Consider the following 16,275-nt stretch of genomic DNA (forward strand, 5'->3'; position numbering starts at 1 on the left):
TGCCAAACTGTTTTCTAGAGTGACTGTACCATTTTGAATTCCTACCAGCAATGTATGTGTTACAGTTGCCCCTTATCCTTGTCAGCACTTGCTGCTATCCATATTTTTATTTTAGCCATTTAATAGGTGTGTACTGATATCTCGCTGTGCTTTTAATTTGCATTTGCCTGATGGCTAATGATGTTGAATGTCTCTTCTTTTGCTTACTTATTTGCATATATTCTTTGCTGAAGTGTCTGTTCAAGTTTGATTCTTTTTTTATTGAGTTGTTTTCTTTTCTTCCTGTTTAGTTTTAAGAGTTCTTTATATATTCTGGATACAAGTTCTTGATAAAGGAGACATTTAATCTAAACATTGTATACTAATTAATGCTCTTTAAAATTAAAAGAGTAATATGTATCCATTGTAGAAGATGGAATATACAGAACATACAGAAAAGTCACCTCTAATCCCATCATCTGGAGACATCTACTCTCAAGATTTTGATGTCTATATTCCTAGGTTATTTTCTGTACTTAACGATACTTTAGTGATCTCATAGTTCATAAACCAAATTGTGAACTACTGTTCAGCTTAATGTCAGCATAACATTAAATCTTCTTTATAAAAATATGCAAGTTCTAAACCTCCATGGATAGCAGATTTCCCTAACACCACAGCTGGCTTGTGCATGCTAGCTTACCTCTGTAGATGAAAAACAAAACAAAGATACTTATTTTCTATGTCTAGAAATAGAAAATAAACTAGAAATAAACTTAAATATAGAAGGCTGAAAATAAAGGTGTGGGCTATGAGAAAGGAGACAGATGTAAACAGAAGAAAGGAGGAATGGCAACATGAACATTAGATTAAAGAGATAATTGGTTATATATAAATTAAAAGCACTAAACAGGAAAAAAGGAATTCATGTAAGGCACGATTTACAAAGAAGATAGGGCAGTCATAGTTCTGCACGAACCAAAGACATGGCAATTAAATACATACAGAAACCCTTTTGGAAATGCAAGGAAAACTTGTTCAAAATGTAGTTAAGTTGGAAAGTTTAATGACACCTCTGAGATGTAGAGCAAGTTGCTATAAGGGACAGCATAGGAACACAGGCTCAGGCATAACAAAGAGCCCCAGCAAATGACAGATTTATTACTTACACAGCACTAAGGGTCCAAAAGAGCAGGGGAAAAGATCCTCCCATTGCCGGTCCCCTGGGGAAGCCAACTCCTCGGGTCAGGGTTGGTGGATGGCAGCTCCCCAAACCTCACTTCCTGTCAGAGATGAGACACCTGCATTAACCAAGTGCTGGACTTTTATACACTTCAGGGGGAGGGGGCCCTGCCAATGAGCAACTTTTGTGCCCTGGCAAGCAGTGGGGGCTGATTAAGATTTAAGTCTCCCCTAACTGCCTGTGGTCTTTTGTAAAATAGAAATATATCAAATACCTGCATGCAAACAAACACACAAGAGTGGAAACATAAGAAACACCACACAAACAAGCAATGAGGACAAAGGTGGTGGGGAGTAGGCCAGGGCTGGGAGATGGCCGATGAGTGTGTTTATGATTTCCCCAGCAACATATGAAGGAACTGAATTATAAAATCAGTAACTTGAATAATAAAATCAGTCAACCTGATATAAGAGAGGTATAGAACTCTTCAATTATAAACGGAGAATATTACTTTATGTCCATGGAATATATAAAGATTGATCATGTACTTGACCAAGAAGAAAACCTTCATTTAAAAGGACAGAATCTAAGTCTCTGATAGTAACAACAACAACAAAAAAAAAACAGACAAACTTAATAAAAATATGACCAAAGTATTTTAAAAATTTGAAAAGTATGATACTATAACCCTTGGATAAGAGAGAAAATTAAAAGTAAAATTACCACCTCTGTAAAGAGCAACGACACAAAGGAAAACACTTTATACTAAAACCTGTGGAACACAGCACAGCTGTATTCAGAGGCAATTTTATGGCCTGAAAATGTCTTCATCACTAAAGATAAAAAATAAAGGAACTTAGAAAAATAACAGGTCTTAGTATTAATATTAAAAATTAGAAAAGAACAACAAACTGTATCAGAAGAGAGTAAGAAGAGGAACTATTACAAAAACTAAAATTGGATAACTAGAATAGTGAAAAGCTTAAATAAACTTCAAAACTGATTATTTGAAGAGACTAACATAAAAGATAAATCCCTTGTGAGCCTGATATAGGAAAAAGAAAGCAAAAATATATAACAATCAGTAATGAGAAAATAACCACATATGTAGAAGATTAAAGAGCTTTGTACATGCAACACACACAACTAATTTGAAAAACCTATTGGAAAATGAATGACTTTCAAGCAAAAATATAAATTATCATAATTGGGCCCAGAAAAAGTAGAAAAGTTGAACAGTCCAATTAATCATAGAGAGAGTGGACATATGGTTTAAAATCTACTTATGGGCTCTCCGGGCCGTAGCCTGACAGCCTCAGGTATCAGGCTACAGCCCGGAGCCCATGAATCTCGAGAGACAGTTGTATAAAGGTGTAGCTTGTGAGGGGTGACGGTAGGGTTGGGAGGGCCGTGAGGACCGCACTCCACTTTGTCTGGTTTGTGGATGGATGAGTGGAAGGGTGGGGGTGGGAAACGGACAGACAAAGGTGCCCAGTGTTCTTTTTTACTTCAATTGCTCTTTTCACTCTAATTGTTATTCTTGTTGTTTTTGTGTGTGTGCTAGTGAGGGTGTCAGGGATTGATTTGGGTGGTGAATGTGCAACTGTGTGGTGGTGCTGTGAACAGTCGAAAGTGCGATTTGTTTTGTATGACTGCGTGGTATGTGGATGTATCTCAGTGGGATGAAGATAAAAAAAAAAAATCTACTTATAGCATGGTATCATAAAACAAGATAATTTTACAACTGAGTTATCTACCCAGCCTTCAAAGAACAGATAATTCTAAATTATTTCAGACCATAGAAAAAGTATGAAATGCTTTGTAATTTATTTAAGGGATCTAGTATGAGTTAAATACCAATAGCTGATTAATCATACAAAAATAACTCCTACATACCAACCTTACTCATGAGATACATTCTAAATAAAATACAGAACCCAATAGTATTAAAAGAATGATTCTTTAACTAGAGTGCTTAAGAAAGATCTTACCAGCGTTTTAATTGACGCTATGAAAACATTAATTTGGGAAAAACTATTATCTTTAAAATACTGAATTTCCCCATAATGGAACATGAAATCTCTTAGGTTTTTAAAGACTTTCAATAATATTTCACATTTTCCCATAAAAGTCTTATACATCTTTTGTTCAATATATCATAGGTATTTCATGTTGATACCTTTGAATGGTATTTTTTTCCCTATTTTATTTATTACTGATATACAGATACCAGTGTTTTTATAATGTTAACCTATTAGGCCACATGTTGAGTTATCCTATTAGTTCTAGTAGTTTGTCATTTCATTCTGTCATACTTTCTAGGAAGAAAGTCCCATCATTTGCAAATATTCTCACTTTACCTTCCCTTTTTTTTTTTTTTTTTGTCTTTTTCTTGTGTTGTAACATTGGCTAGAAAATCTAGCAGTGTGGAATACTGTTAGTGAAAGTGGGCATTGTTTTTTTCCTGACTTTAATGGGACTTTCTGGTAAGTGCCCTTTAACAAATTGCTATTTATCTACTCCCATTTTTATTTCTTTTATAGCAAAGTAGATATTGAATTTTTCAATGATGTTTTGCTATTGAGGTAATCATATAGTTTTTAACCACCAAATTTTAGAACAATGAATAATAGTTACAGATTTCCTAAACCGTTTATTGTTCCAGATAAGAGTGCAGGATTTAGTTTGTCATTTTATTTTAGAGCCTTGGATCTATGTGAGTTTGGTCTGTAGAATTCTTTTCTTGTGCTGTCTTTATCAGGTTTTGGTATTTGGGGGAAGCTCACGTTATGTGTTGAACTACCCCACCTTGCCTTAGTACAATTTCCATGGCTGAAAAACGGACAAGTGAATATTGTGCAGCTTGATGGTAAAAACGGACAAGTGAAAATTGTGCAGCTTGATGGCACTTTCCAGGCAGAAGAGACAGCATGAGCAGATACTGAGATGAAAAATCAATAATAAGATTTAAGGCTAAAAATGAAGAATTACGCACAACAGGTTTGGCTCAAACTTCTAACCAATCTTCATAGTACAACTACCTGATGAAAAACGTTCTGAATTCAGTTCGTATCTTGTACTATACAGCTATTTATCCTTAGATCTTGGCTCGCCTACTTCTTAAGCTCTTTGGTGGCAATTTTCATTTCTAATTTATTTCCTAGCCCACAGTGCCACGTCCATAACAGGCTTTCAAACCCTTCGACCGTAAACGAATGGTTGGGCTTCCAGCAATTAATAGTCAAAAATTACCAGACGCTTATGAGCTCCTGCTGTGAGGTGATGTACGGCCAATGATCAAAAAGTAGTAGCCATTATTACGGCAGGATATAGGCCAACAGAGAAAGATAGTAAGAACTAAATGCAAGGGGTAAGTGTAATAAAACGAGAAACAAGGGCAGCTCAAGTTCCAGGACAACGCTCGGAGGCAAGAGGGAAACCTGGAGATGTGAGTGTCCAAGCCGCTCTCCCAGGCCCAGCTACGTGGCTCCCGGCCCTCTCCCGTCTCCCTGAGGCCATCGACCCTTGCAAGAACGAGCTCCCACCCATGTTTTTTTGCATCGACTCCTGACTACGCCGCTAAGGCCCCGCACACAAAACATCAACCAGTGGACCCCAAAACCGCGCACCGCGCCTCGACGCATCGTGGTACGTCATGCCGTTACGTCGGCTGGGGCGGGACTTCCTCCTCCTGATAGGAAACCGGAAAAGGCGCTTTTCAGCGCAAAGAGAAGCTGCGGTGGCCGGGTTGACTTCGAAAGCCGGTAGTGTGTGTTGCGTGGAATAAGGCAGCTCTCCCGTCATTTGGGCTAGTCGGGTGACAGCGAGATCTTTGCAGGCAGGCTAGCGCGTCGGGTTTCTGGGGATGTCGCGGGAACGGGAATAGGGTGAGGGGTGGGAATATCTGTCGGAAGGTCAGCGCCACCAGCGACCTGGGCCTCATTCCCCAACCTTATCGTCCCCGCCTGAAAAACGAGCTTGGTAGCCTACAGTTCTGTGTTGGAGCTAGATGTGGAAGGGAGAAATACGCACGCACACATGGTAAAGACTAAAAAAATTCAGTTTTCACATTGCGAGTACTATCCTTGTCTCGTAAGGGATGTACCATAACATGAGGGCCTGTACAGTCCCAAGTATTCTGACTCCGTGACTCCTGCTTGGGGTAGTAGCACCTGTTGCATTAATTTGAAAACAGACGCACACAAGAGTTCGTAATTTCTAAGTTCCCTGAATCTGCCGGCAGAATCATTTGGTATTACAGGCGGTATAAAGCCATTTAGGCTATTCCCTTCAGTTTCAGCTTAAATTGAAGCGCAGTGAGAAGAGACGGGCTAAAAGTCAAACAGCTTGTTAGTAACAGAGCCGGGACTAGAAGCCAGATTCCTTCATATCCGCCCAGACTTCTTTCCACTACACCCTACGATCTCTTTGGACTACTAAACAATCCGTCTTTTTTTGGAGGAGTGTGTGAAGAAGGTGGTGATGTATGCTTAAATGCAGTGTGACTCCATCAAAGGCATCGGGGGGTTATTCATCTGAATTTAAGATACTCTATAGATGGAGACGAGTGTCTTGTTGCTTTGTCATTTTCCATTCAGCCAATGTGTGTGTAGTAACAAAGTGTGAAGATGGAACTTTCGTTATCTTTTTCATACCTTTACACAGTAAGGCCTCAGATTTATTAAACAAGATATGTTGTCCTTGAAAGACTTTAGCTAATTACTAATTATCTGCATTCTCACTAAATATTTGCTTTAACAACCTGTGGAATCTTTACCCAAAATTCTATCTGAATTAGAAACCAGCTGTAAAGAACTTGTAAGTTGCCTGCACGCACGTCCAGGCAAGACTGTAGAGTGCATTGCAACCTCAGCTTTCTATTTAGATAATACTGCATTTGGTGCTCATGCTGTTTAAAATGTATTGTGCATTATCTCTATCATCTTTCTCTTATTTAAGTGAAAATATCTTGAAGGAAAGTGGATAAATCTGTGAAGAAAGTAAGGGAATCTAAGAGGTAGTTTTTAGATTTCTGGCTGCTAAAACAAATACTATACAACGGGTTGGATTAACAACAGGAATTTATTGACTCACCATTTCAGAGACTGTAAGGTTTGCTTCCTCCCAGGGTTGGTATCTTCTGGCTGGCCAGCAATCTTTGGGATTCCTCGGCTTTTCCACCATATGGCATTGCACATGGCACTGTCTTTTCCTTTCTCTTCTGGGTTCCTTTGACATCCAACTTCTGGCTGCTCCCCGTGGTTTCTCTCTCTTTGACTTTCTCTATAAAGCCTCCAGTAACAGGATTGTGACCCATCTGGATTCATTCGGGCCACACCTTAATTGAAGTGACCTCATTAAAAGGTCTTCTTTATAATGGGTTTACACCCGCAGGAATGGATTAAGATTAGGAACATATTTTTCTGGGGTACATAACTCCAAGCCACTACAGAAGTTAAAGTTGTAACCGTATAACATTAGCAAATATTAAAGAACTGTTACCACATAGGGAAGATCTTACTACTGAGGAACTCATTGAACTAGATGCTTATTGTTGGGGAGTCGTGAATATACTATTATATAAGCACTTCTCAAACTCTTTGGTCTCAGGTTCCCTTAAAAATTGAGGACTCTAAGAGCTTTTGTTTATATGGATTGTATATATATATTAATATTTAAGGTATTGGAAATTAAACAGAAATGTTTTCAAACACAAGAATATACAGGCACATACTCCATTAGTTGTCAGGGTGATGAACATCCTTACATGCCATATAGCCTATAGTTAAACTTTGGTGTACATTCATGGAATGAGAATGAAAAAGGCATATAATGCCTTAGTATTATGAAAATAGTTTCAACCTCATTAACCCCTTGTAATTTCAGGGTCCCCCCAGGATCCCCCAACCACACTTTGAAAACAACTGCTTGTGCAAATCTTTCAAAGAAATTTTAGATGATATAGACTGATGACTGCTGTTGCAAGTAATTTTGACATGAACAGAACATCACCTTAATGCAATAATAAACAGTCTTGTATTTCCAGGAGCTGTACAACTGCAGGCAAAGAAAACAGATTTCCATTTTGTGTTGTTTTCATCCCATTGCTTTATATATGACTGGAAACGATAGTTCAGACCAACTCCTAGAGAACCAAGAGTTAAGAAGAGTTCTCACCAGTTCTTTGGATTTGGACATGAACCAACTGCAGGCAGTTTCTATTTCCCTCACTCCCTTGGCCAGTTTATTCCTGCTCACCTCCCCTACCAGTGAACAGCAAGTTATAGCCTCCATCTCTCCTTTTTTCCTACCAGAACTCAGACAACTAACTAGCTAAAGGGCTTAGTTCCACTCACTAGTCTCCAAGGCACGTAAATCAAATTTATGATTCATAACATGTAGAATACACATGTTGTGGATCTTTTGGCTCTCTTATGAATAACCAAAACCATAATAAATACTAAATATGAGTATAAAGGGTCTCTTGCAGTGCTTCTAGGGGTGAGGGCATTTTGGACACATACGTCTCTTTCCCCACCTTCCATATTCTTCCCCCACCCCCGCCCCCGCCCCCGCCAAGTTAGAAGTCTCCACGGAGCATTCTTACTAAGGGAATATGTGTTAAATCCCTTAGGTGTCTTGGGACAGAAGAAAGGTTGAGAACCACTTTGTATTTTTAACCACCCCCCAGTGCACGCATGTGAAAGCTGCTCTGCTCTCCAGTGAAAAGGCTTTTCCTTTGATTTGGAAGACAATCTGGTGTGTCTTTTCTCTTTTCAGGTATGTTAGCTCTTTGCGAGTTGAAAGCCATTGTTTGCATGTTCTCATCATTCAGAATAGAGATTACTAAAGCACAGTCTTTGCCTTTGATTCACTTATAGTCAAGTGGAGGAGATACAAGCCAGTAATGCAGTACTGCCATTCAGGTATTCTAACAGAGGTGAGTTATGTGACACTTAACTTGGCCTGGGAGAGGGAGGTATTAGCCAGTGCTTCTAAGAGGTGACTTGAGCTCTTCAGGTTTTAAGTGGACAAGGAAGGGGTGCCTAGAAATCTGTAACTGCTTTCTAAATTGTAAATTATATATAACAGATAGTATCAAGTAGCTCATACCTTTCTCCAGAGCACTATCCTTTCTTTTGGAGGGTGCTGCTTGTGTTTTCCTTCTCTCTCTCTGTCCCTCTCCCCTTCTCTCTGGATGGCAGAATAATAGGACAGGTTAACCAAGAGATAATACATATATATGTATATATATATATGCTGTAACTAGTAAATCCATCTCTAAAAACTAATCTTCTGGCTTTGTTAAAATGCACAGCTGGAAATCTTCAATTATGTTGGTTTATTTCCAGTAAATAGATTATGTTCCTGTCTCCAGTCTAGTCTGTTTGAATTTAAGGGCAACTTTTAATCTCCTTTCAAAGAAGAGGCTTAGGAATGAGAATGGGGGAAACAAGATTAGAATCCAAGTCCACAGTACAAATACAATTTTGTTGACTATGTCCAAGTGATATGGGTTATCTGAATTAGCTACAAGCTGTTTACTAAGTTTGCACCAATTCAAATAAACCATAGTTTAATTCTACTGGGATATGAGTAAGGTAAAAATAGAGCAGAAAAGTCAAAGTCTGGGAAAATGAAAAAAAAAGCAATCAGTGAGATAGATTTTAATTTTTTTTTCGGGGGTTGGAAATAGCAGAAAACAAGCAGTAAAGTAGCAGGACATGATGTACTTGACAAGAACCAGCATCTGTTTAATAAAGGCTCTGAAAGAATGACTAACTTGGGGGTAGTTCCTGTGCCCAAGGGCTTCTTTCCAAATCACAAACTCTTATCTTGTGTTTAGATTCATTAGCCATTGGTTGCAGTGAAGCATGTATATATAAGGGTTCAAATCTCTTAAAGTTTGAAGTTACGAAAGTTATAAAATTATATTTCCTTGCATATCTTGACATGCTAGAGGACAGTGCTTCAAAAGCTGGACTTGGTCATGTTTTTCTGGAGACTTAAGAATATAGAGTCCTTGAAGTCAAGCCGATTCTACTTTTAGCCTCCTAGATGAAAAGGTAGATAGAACAGGTCTTGTTTGCAAAATATATTCAAGACCTACTTATCTACCAACAGCAATTATACATCTTCCATTGTCTTACTGTAGTAAATAGGAATAGTAAGTTTATAGAAGAGAAAGAGTAGAGAAAGACATAGTGAACCCATGAGAATCTTACTCTACCAACTGACAGGAAAGTGATAAGACATTGTAGAAATTGTTTTGGAAACTAGAGGAGAGGACCTCTCCTGCAGTGCAGCCTTTACAGAGTCCAGGAGGTTTTTTGGATAGAGACAAACATAGACTCATTTATGGAGAGCACATCCCAGTGGAAGTGCAGGCAGCTTCCAGTTAGGCTTTGGATCTCTAAGGTTATGATTTTAACACAATTTGGAGGGTGAGAAGTATTAAGAAAAAGGCCCCAGTGCCCATGCATTTGCTCTGCTTTATACTGATGACCAGGCACATGCCGCAGAAACATTTTATTGGATGTGTACAAGTGATTGCATATCATTGTTTAAACCAACAGGAAGTCAGTTATTAAACAGATACTTTTTCAAATAAAAAAAATTTAATTTTACTAGTTTTACTAGAAATCCCAAGTCTCTAACCAACTTTCCAGTTCCATCTAATGAGGGTGTCTTAAATTCTGAATGTTCTGAATTACTGAATTCAAGTTAGTTTACACCAAGATTCTGTAGTTGTTTTACATATATTCTTTCCCCTTTGTTAAGGATGGGGAAGCTGAAGCTTATGTTAAGTCTTGCTCAAGAGGTATAAAGTGATACAAGTAAAGTTAAGAAAAGAACAGATTTTGGTATCTTTTAACTGTCCAGCATAAGGGATTTGGGAAGAACCCTTAATCATATAAACAAGTTTGTGGCTACAGTCTGATTTTTAAAAACTGTTTGTTTTGTTTTTTAACAGATTTATCAGCAGGTTGCAGGTGAACATGGCCTTAAGGTAATCCTGCTGCTTGCTGAAATTTAATGTCAGCAGATTATTCATGATATTTTAAAGAACTGGAATATTTTACCCAAACACAGAAGTTTGATTCCTTTCTGGATTTATTTTTCCTTCCTTTAGAAGATAAGAAAAATCTTTAAACAAAGCTTCTTTATGCTGAGTGATTGTGATGTTTGAGGATACTCATCTGCCTTGTTTAAGTGGATTTTAAATGTCAAATCCAATTTTATACTGTTTTTGCTTGGTCAAATAAAATTTTATTATAACCTTGTTGTTTTTATTCATTTATTCTGGAGCCAATTAGAATTCCCCCTGAGCAGCTCACTTGTCTCCTGTGGTTGGAACTTCTTACATGTCTGACAAGTTACAGTGTTTTGTGGAAGAATATGTAAAGTAACCTGTAAAGCCTATTAGAACCCTGAATTCAAACCTGCCTTTACTGTGGTATCCTGCTTCCTTCCTTGCACTAAATATTTCAGTAGCTGAGAATATTTTTTAATATACACATATGCATTTTTTAATTATTCAGTTAGTCTGATTCCTCATTTTACAGTTAGGACTGGTAATGACTAACCTAGAATCACACAGGAAGTGCATAGGGTAAGAATCCAGGTCTGGTGAAATGAATGCCAGCACACCAGTCTGCCAGATCATACCAAGAGACACACATTGTGCTGGGTGCACGGTGCCTGAATGTTAAGTTCAGCCAGTTGAGGTGTGAGTGGCTGAGAGAGGAGTAGGCACAGAACAGAGAGAGAGCAAACTGGGCATCAGAATGGTCTAATAGAAAGTGACATGCTTTGGCATTGAAATGCCATTATGTATCTTTAGACACCCAGGCTTTTCCAAAGAAAAACAAGGGTGCACAAATCGGTGAAACTGACAACTGAATGTGTAGAGATGCTGAGAAATATCCACATTGAAAAACGACAATTTTGAATTTTCATAGTCTAACAGAATGCCAATCTTCTTTGGGGAAACTGTTATTCTTATATCTGGAGTTGTCCTGTTGTGCAGAAACTCGTACTTATGCCTGCAAATTAAATGTTGATATAAAAAAGCTTCAGAAATTCTGTAGGTAAGCTTTTTATGAAACATTTTATATTGACTTTATTCAAGTACTCCTATAGTTATTTTCTTTTATTAAATGACCACCAAAATAAGAGCTCATCTCCAAAGCTATAACCTATATCTCTTTTCTAAAATTTGTCCTAAGAAACTTAGTACAGTATTATGAACTCATATCGTATCACAATCTGTACAGAAACAGAACAAGTTTTAAAAATTTGGGTTTCTTTTCTGATGTGTATCCTCTGTCACAAAGACATTTGAAACAGGGAAGCTCATGATCTTTCATGTGATAAAACGGGCCTTTTTCCACAGGTACACTAAGATAACCAGTTCCTAGCTTTCAGAGTGAGTGGGGCATACAGTGGCCTGTCCTATTCAGTGTTGTTTAGCACCAGCACCCTTTAACCATGCTTTGTATCTCATGTGCTTTGAAAAATGGCTGAAACCAAAACCAGCCACAGAAATTTCCTAACCCTGCTACCTACAGACATTTGAAGAGCTCTGTGTGCCAGCATGCTGGTCTAGACTACAGGCGTGAATGCTTGGAACACCATCTAAATCATCACAGCAAACCAGCCTGTCTATCTCAGTTATCTTATCATTCCCTTAGCTTCTTCTCTAAAGTCAGCAGCCACCAGAAGCTAAATGATTCCTTCTATCTTCCCTCCCACCACCAGTAGAGACTGAGACTATGAACCAAAAAGTATGAGTCAGCTAAGATACCTTCCCTCATCCTCTACTCCCAAGATACACACTAACATTCTGACACCTTTCTAAAGTAGGACTGCAGGGAGCCTCTGCTCCAACACTTTCTGCCTGTTCTTGGCCATCTTTTTTTCATTCTATTTGTGTCCACCTTCTGTTCTACTGTATTCTATTACCACCCCCCCCAAACTTCACACAGATTCCCACTCTCTTCCTTTTGCTCCCTCAGCTTTCCTCTGCCTCCTGTTCATAGCTTTCTAGATAAGACTTTTTGATTTTTAGTCTTATTTCCAGGGGACACAGTAATTTTCAGGACATGGTAATTTTTACATCCTCCAAACTATGGGGTGGGGGGTCTGCAGTTTAGTGCAATCACTTATAGTCTAAATTTAGTCTTATGAGGGAAGGAGGTAGTTGGTTTTCCCACTTATGCTTGGGCATGACAAATAATGTTTAAATAACCATAATGGAATATAATGGGCCCAGAACATTGGATGAAATATTAACAGGATTCAGCAAGCCAACAATAGTCTGAGGCTCTATAGTAAAAGAGAGCTGAGAAAACAGTGTTTGGTTGTGTTTTTGTTTGTTTGTTTTTGTTTTGTTTGGTTTGCAGTTTTTGAGGCAAAGGAGGTTGTATCCATGGTCTTCCAAATCTGAATGCTGTCCACTGTCCTGGGCATGATGGAATTTTCTTAGTTTTATGGAACTACATCAGAGCTGGTTCCCCGTGTATAGAGAGAGAGTGCTTAGTGGCAGAAGCCAATGAAAATTAACCAAAATCATTAAGCCTCTTGTCCACATTTACTTAAAAAGATGGAACTGGAACTTCAAATCAAATTGTGTGCATTTAATAACACTGAAGCTAAGCATAAATGAAAAATCAGAAACTTAGTGGTTAAAAATACTATCTTTGCCAGGCTGCGTACGTTTGAATCCAAGGTCTGAATCCTGTGATAGTTGGATTATCTCACTGTTGTGAGGGGCAGTTTTCTTATTTTTAAAATGGGATAATATACATAAGAATGTAGAATAGTACTTGGCACACAATAAGCTCTCCATGAATTTTAGCCATTCTGATCTCAAAGAAAAAGTACCTAACGCTGCTCTTTTAGGGAAAGTGGCTGGAAGTGAATACTGAAATATCTTAGAATGTTTTATAAAACATAATGTAGGCCTTAGTTATTACTAGTGAACACCTCCTGCTCTAATCTTTCACAAGTAATTTTTAATCCTGGGTATCTAGATTTTACTTTACCTTAATGATGCAAATGTGTGCCGCATGCACCAGGAGAGGCAGTTTGCTCCAAGGTCCTCCTGTTTAGGGACATCTTCAAAGGCCACACCAACCGTGTAGTCCAAACACTCATCCACCTCAAACTCCCAGTAATGGCGCCCCCGGACTGGAATTAGATTTCCCATGACAGCAACACATCTAGTTTGAGAAAGTGGAAGCTCGTGAGATTTGGGGTGACCCAAGCCTGGTTGTACATGCGAGTGATGCCAAATGCTGGGGTCAGTCAGTCAGTGGTCTCCAAATGTGGAGGTAAGTGCTTCTGAACATTGTTCGCTTAGAAAACAGCAAACTCTTAGCTCCCAAAGTTCACTTGACTGATGCTGAAGACTCTGAGGGGATTATTACACCACTTGCAGGAGAGGAAGAGATATTGAACCAATAGAAAAGGCTCTGTTTGTTTTAGAAAATGACTAGGGCTGTTACAGTAACAAAAATAAAGGTTTGGTTCACTTGTTTGTATTTTTTAAAAAAAGGTTGAAAAGTCATAGAATGTAGCAAGTCAGAACCATAGGCTTGATGTTCACAAGCTGGCCACTTGATTATGGTACAAAACTACTGAGAAGGGTCTTGGAGGTAACACTGATATTCGGGATGTTTCCAGGAAGAAGGCAAGAACTCAGATTCCAGAAGCAGACTCAGGAAGAGCAAAATAGCAAATCTGTCATTCACAAATCAAAATCTACCTACACTGTTCTACTGGGAGCAACTACACTTAACAGGTCAGAGTTCTGTTTTGCCCTACAACAATAAAGCACCCTACTGAGAATGGTTTTCATTGGAAACTGGGTCGCATCAGTGTCACCAAAGTGAATGTCCTTCTTCCTTCAGGAGCTTTTTACATTAGACTTTATGTAGTCCCCAAAAGCCCTAGAAAGATTTGTTTAGCTCTCCAACACCCAAGTTCTGAACGCCAAAGTAAAGCATTATGAAGGAGGTCTCTTCCGTGCCTTCCAAATATTGGCCCAACCATAGTCCCTGGTAGGTGTTAAACCTCAGTAACATCCCTGATTAGGGGAGAGGTTGAGAGTGGGTCTTTGAGGGCCTGGGAAAATTCTGCTCTGAGCAATGAGCCCTCCCTTCTCTGGCCCAACAAGGGGCTTTACGGTGACCTAGCCTGACTCCCACAAGGGTTGAGTGAGATGTCTCAGATCTATAATTGTTTTATATTCTTTTTTTTTTTTTTTAACTTTTTACTTTGAAATACTTTCAAACTTACAGGACAGTTACAAAAATAATACAAACCCCTTTAGAGACTTCCAACATACCCCTATCCCCACCCCACCACCAGATACCCAGATCCACCAATTTTAACATTTTGCCCCATCTGCCCTATCTTTATTTCTTTCTATCTGTATATCCATCATCAGAACTCTTGAGTGTAGGCTGATTACGTCATGCTCCGTGAACACTTAATACTGCTATGTACATTTCCTAAGAACATGGATATTCACTTATGTTACCACCTTAAGTACAGTTATCAAGAAATTTAACATTGATATAAAGCTTACATCTATATTCCAATTTTTAAATATGTCCCAGTAATGTCCCTTTGATCCTTTTCTTCTCCCTTACCAGAAGCCATCCAGGACCATGTATTGCATTTAACGTCCTTGTTTCTTTAGTTGCTTTTTTTTTTTTTTTTAAATTATGGGAACATATATACAACATAAACTTTTCCATCTCAACCACACCATTCAAAGGGATTAATCACATTCACAACGTTGTGGTACCCCCATCACCTTTTACTAAAACTTCTCCCCAAAGAGAAACCCTATACCCATTATGCAATAAATCCCTATTTCCCCTGCCGTCTACCAACCTATACTCTTACTTAATTTCTATCTCTATGAACTTGCATATTTTCTGGTATTTTCTTTGTAGTTACCATGGGGCTTAGATTTAACATCCTAAATCTATAACAATCTCGTTTGCTTTGATACCAACTTCAATAGTATATATAAACTACGTTCCCATACCCCTCTGACCCCCCACCTTTATGTAATTCTTGTCGCAAATTACATTTATACATATTAGGAGTCCAAAAATGACTCATCATTATATTTTATGCATTTGCCTTTTAGATCCTGTAGGAAGTAAGAAGTGGAGTTACAAACCAAAAATACAATATTAGTCGCACTTATATTTACTCCTATCATTACCCTCACCAGGAATCTTTATTTCTTCATGTAGCTTCAATCTATTGCCTATTATCCTATCCTTTCAACCTGCAGAACTCTCTTTGGCATCTTTTATAGGGCCAGTCTAGTGGTGAACTCTCTCAGCTGGAAATGTCTTAATTTCTCCCTCATTTCTTTTTTTTTTTTTTTTATTCATTTTATTGAGATACATTCACATACCACGCAGTCATACAAAACAAATTGTACATTTAATTGTTCACAGTACCATTACATAGTTGTGCATTCATCACCAAAATCAATCCCTGACACCTTCATTACCACACACACAAAAATAACAAGAATAATAATTAAAGTGAAAAAGAGCAATTAAAGTAAAAAAGAACACTGGGTGCCTTTGTTTGTTTGTTTGTTTGTTTGTTTGTTTCCCCTATTTTTCTACTCATCCATCCATAAACTAGACAAAGGGGAGTGTGGTCCATATGTCTTTCCCAATCACATTGTCACCCCTCATAAGCTACATTTTTATACAATCGTCTTCAAGATTCATGGGTTCTGGGTTGTAGTTTCAGGTATCTACTGCCAGCTTCCCCAATTCATTAGAACCTAAGAAGGGCTATCTATATTGTGCATAAGAGTGCCCACCAGAGTGACCTCTTGGCTCGTTTTGGAATCTCTGCCACTGAAGCTTATTTCATTTCCTTTCACTTCCCCTTTTTGGTCAAGAAGATGTTTTCCATCCCATGATGCTGGGTCTACCTTCCTCCCCGGGAGTCATATTCCATGTTGCCAGGGAGAGTCACTCCCCTGGGTGTCTGATCCCACGTAGTGGGGAGGGCAGTGATTTCACCTGCCAAGTTGGCTTAGCTAGAGAGAGAGGGCCACATCTGTG

At 38.5% G+C, this 16,275-nt stretch overlaps 1 protein-coding gene, 1 long non-coding RNA gene and 1 other non-coding gene across 4 annotated transcripts in view; 2 read left to right on the forward strand and 1 right to left on the reverse strand.

The window, feature by feature from the left end:
• The first annotated feature begins 4,858 nt into the window (after nt 1-4,858).
• On the forward strand, nt 4,859-10,445 carry LOC119531667. Its single transcript, XR_005216375.1, has 4 exons — nt 4,859-4,926; nt 7,797-7,942; nt 8,044-8,102; nt 10,137-10,445. It is a non-coding gene; the product is annotated as an uncharacterized LOC119531667 (long non-coding RNA).
• FSD2 (fibronectin type III and SPRY domain containing 2) overlaps nt 7,748-16,275 on the reverse strand; it is a 49,731-nt gene continuing 41,203 nt past the window's right edge. The window contains exons 13-14 of one of the 2 annotated variants that reach the window (XM_037833167.1): nt 13,210-13,386; nt 7,748-8,356 (exon numbers count right to left, since the gene is read on the reverse strand). In XM_037833167.1, coding sequence (XP_037689095.1) covers nt 8,290-8,356; nt 13,210-13,386 — 244 coding nt within the window. In that variant the 3' untranslated portion in view covers nt 7,748-8,289. Of the gene's footprint in view, nt 8,357-8,812; nt 11,209-13,209; nt 13,387-16,275 lie in introns of those variants that run through there. The other variant, XM_037833166.1, reaches the window with a different exon arrangement.
• LOC119533720 lies at nt 9,161-9,288 on the forward strand. Its single transcript, XR_005216830.1, has one exon.

The sequence above is a fragment of the Choloepus didactylus genome, chromosome 4 (assembly GCF_015220235.1).
Source record: "Choloepus didactylus isolate mChoDid1 chromosome 4, mChoDid1.pri, whole genome shotgun sequence".
NCBI lineage: Eukaryota > Metazoa > Chordata > Mammalia > Pilosa > Megalonychidae > Choloepus > Choloepus didactylus.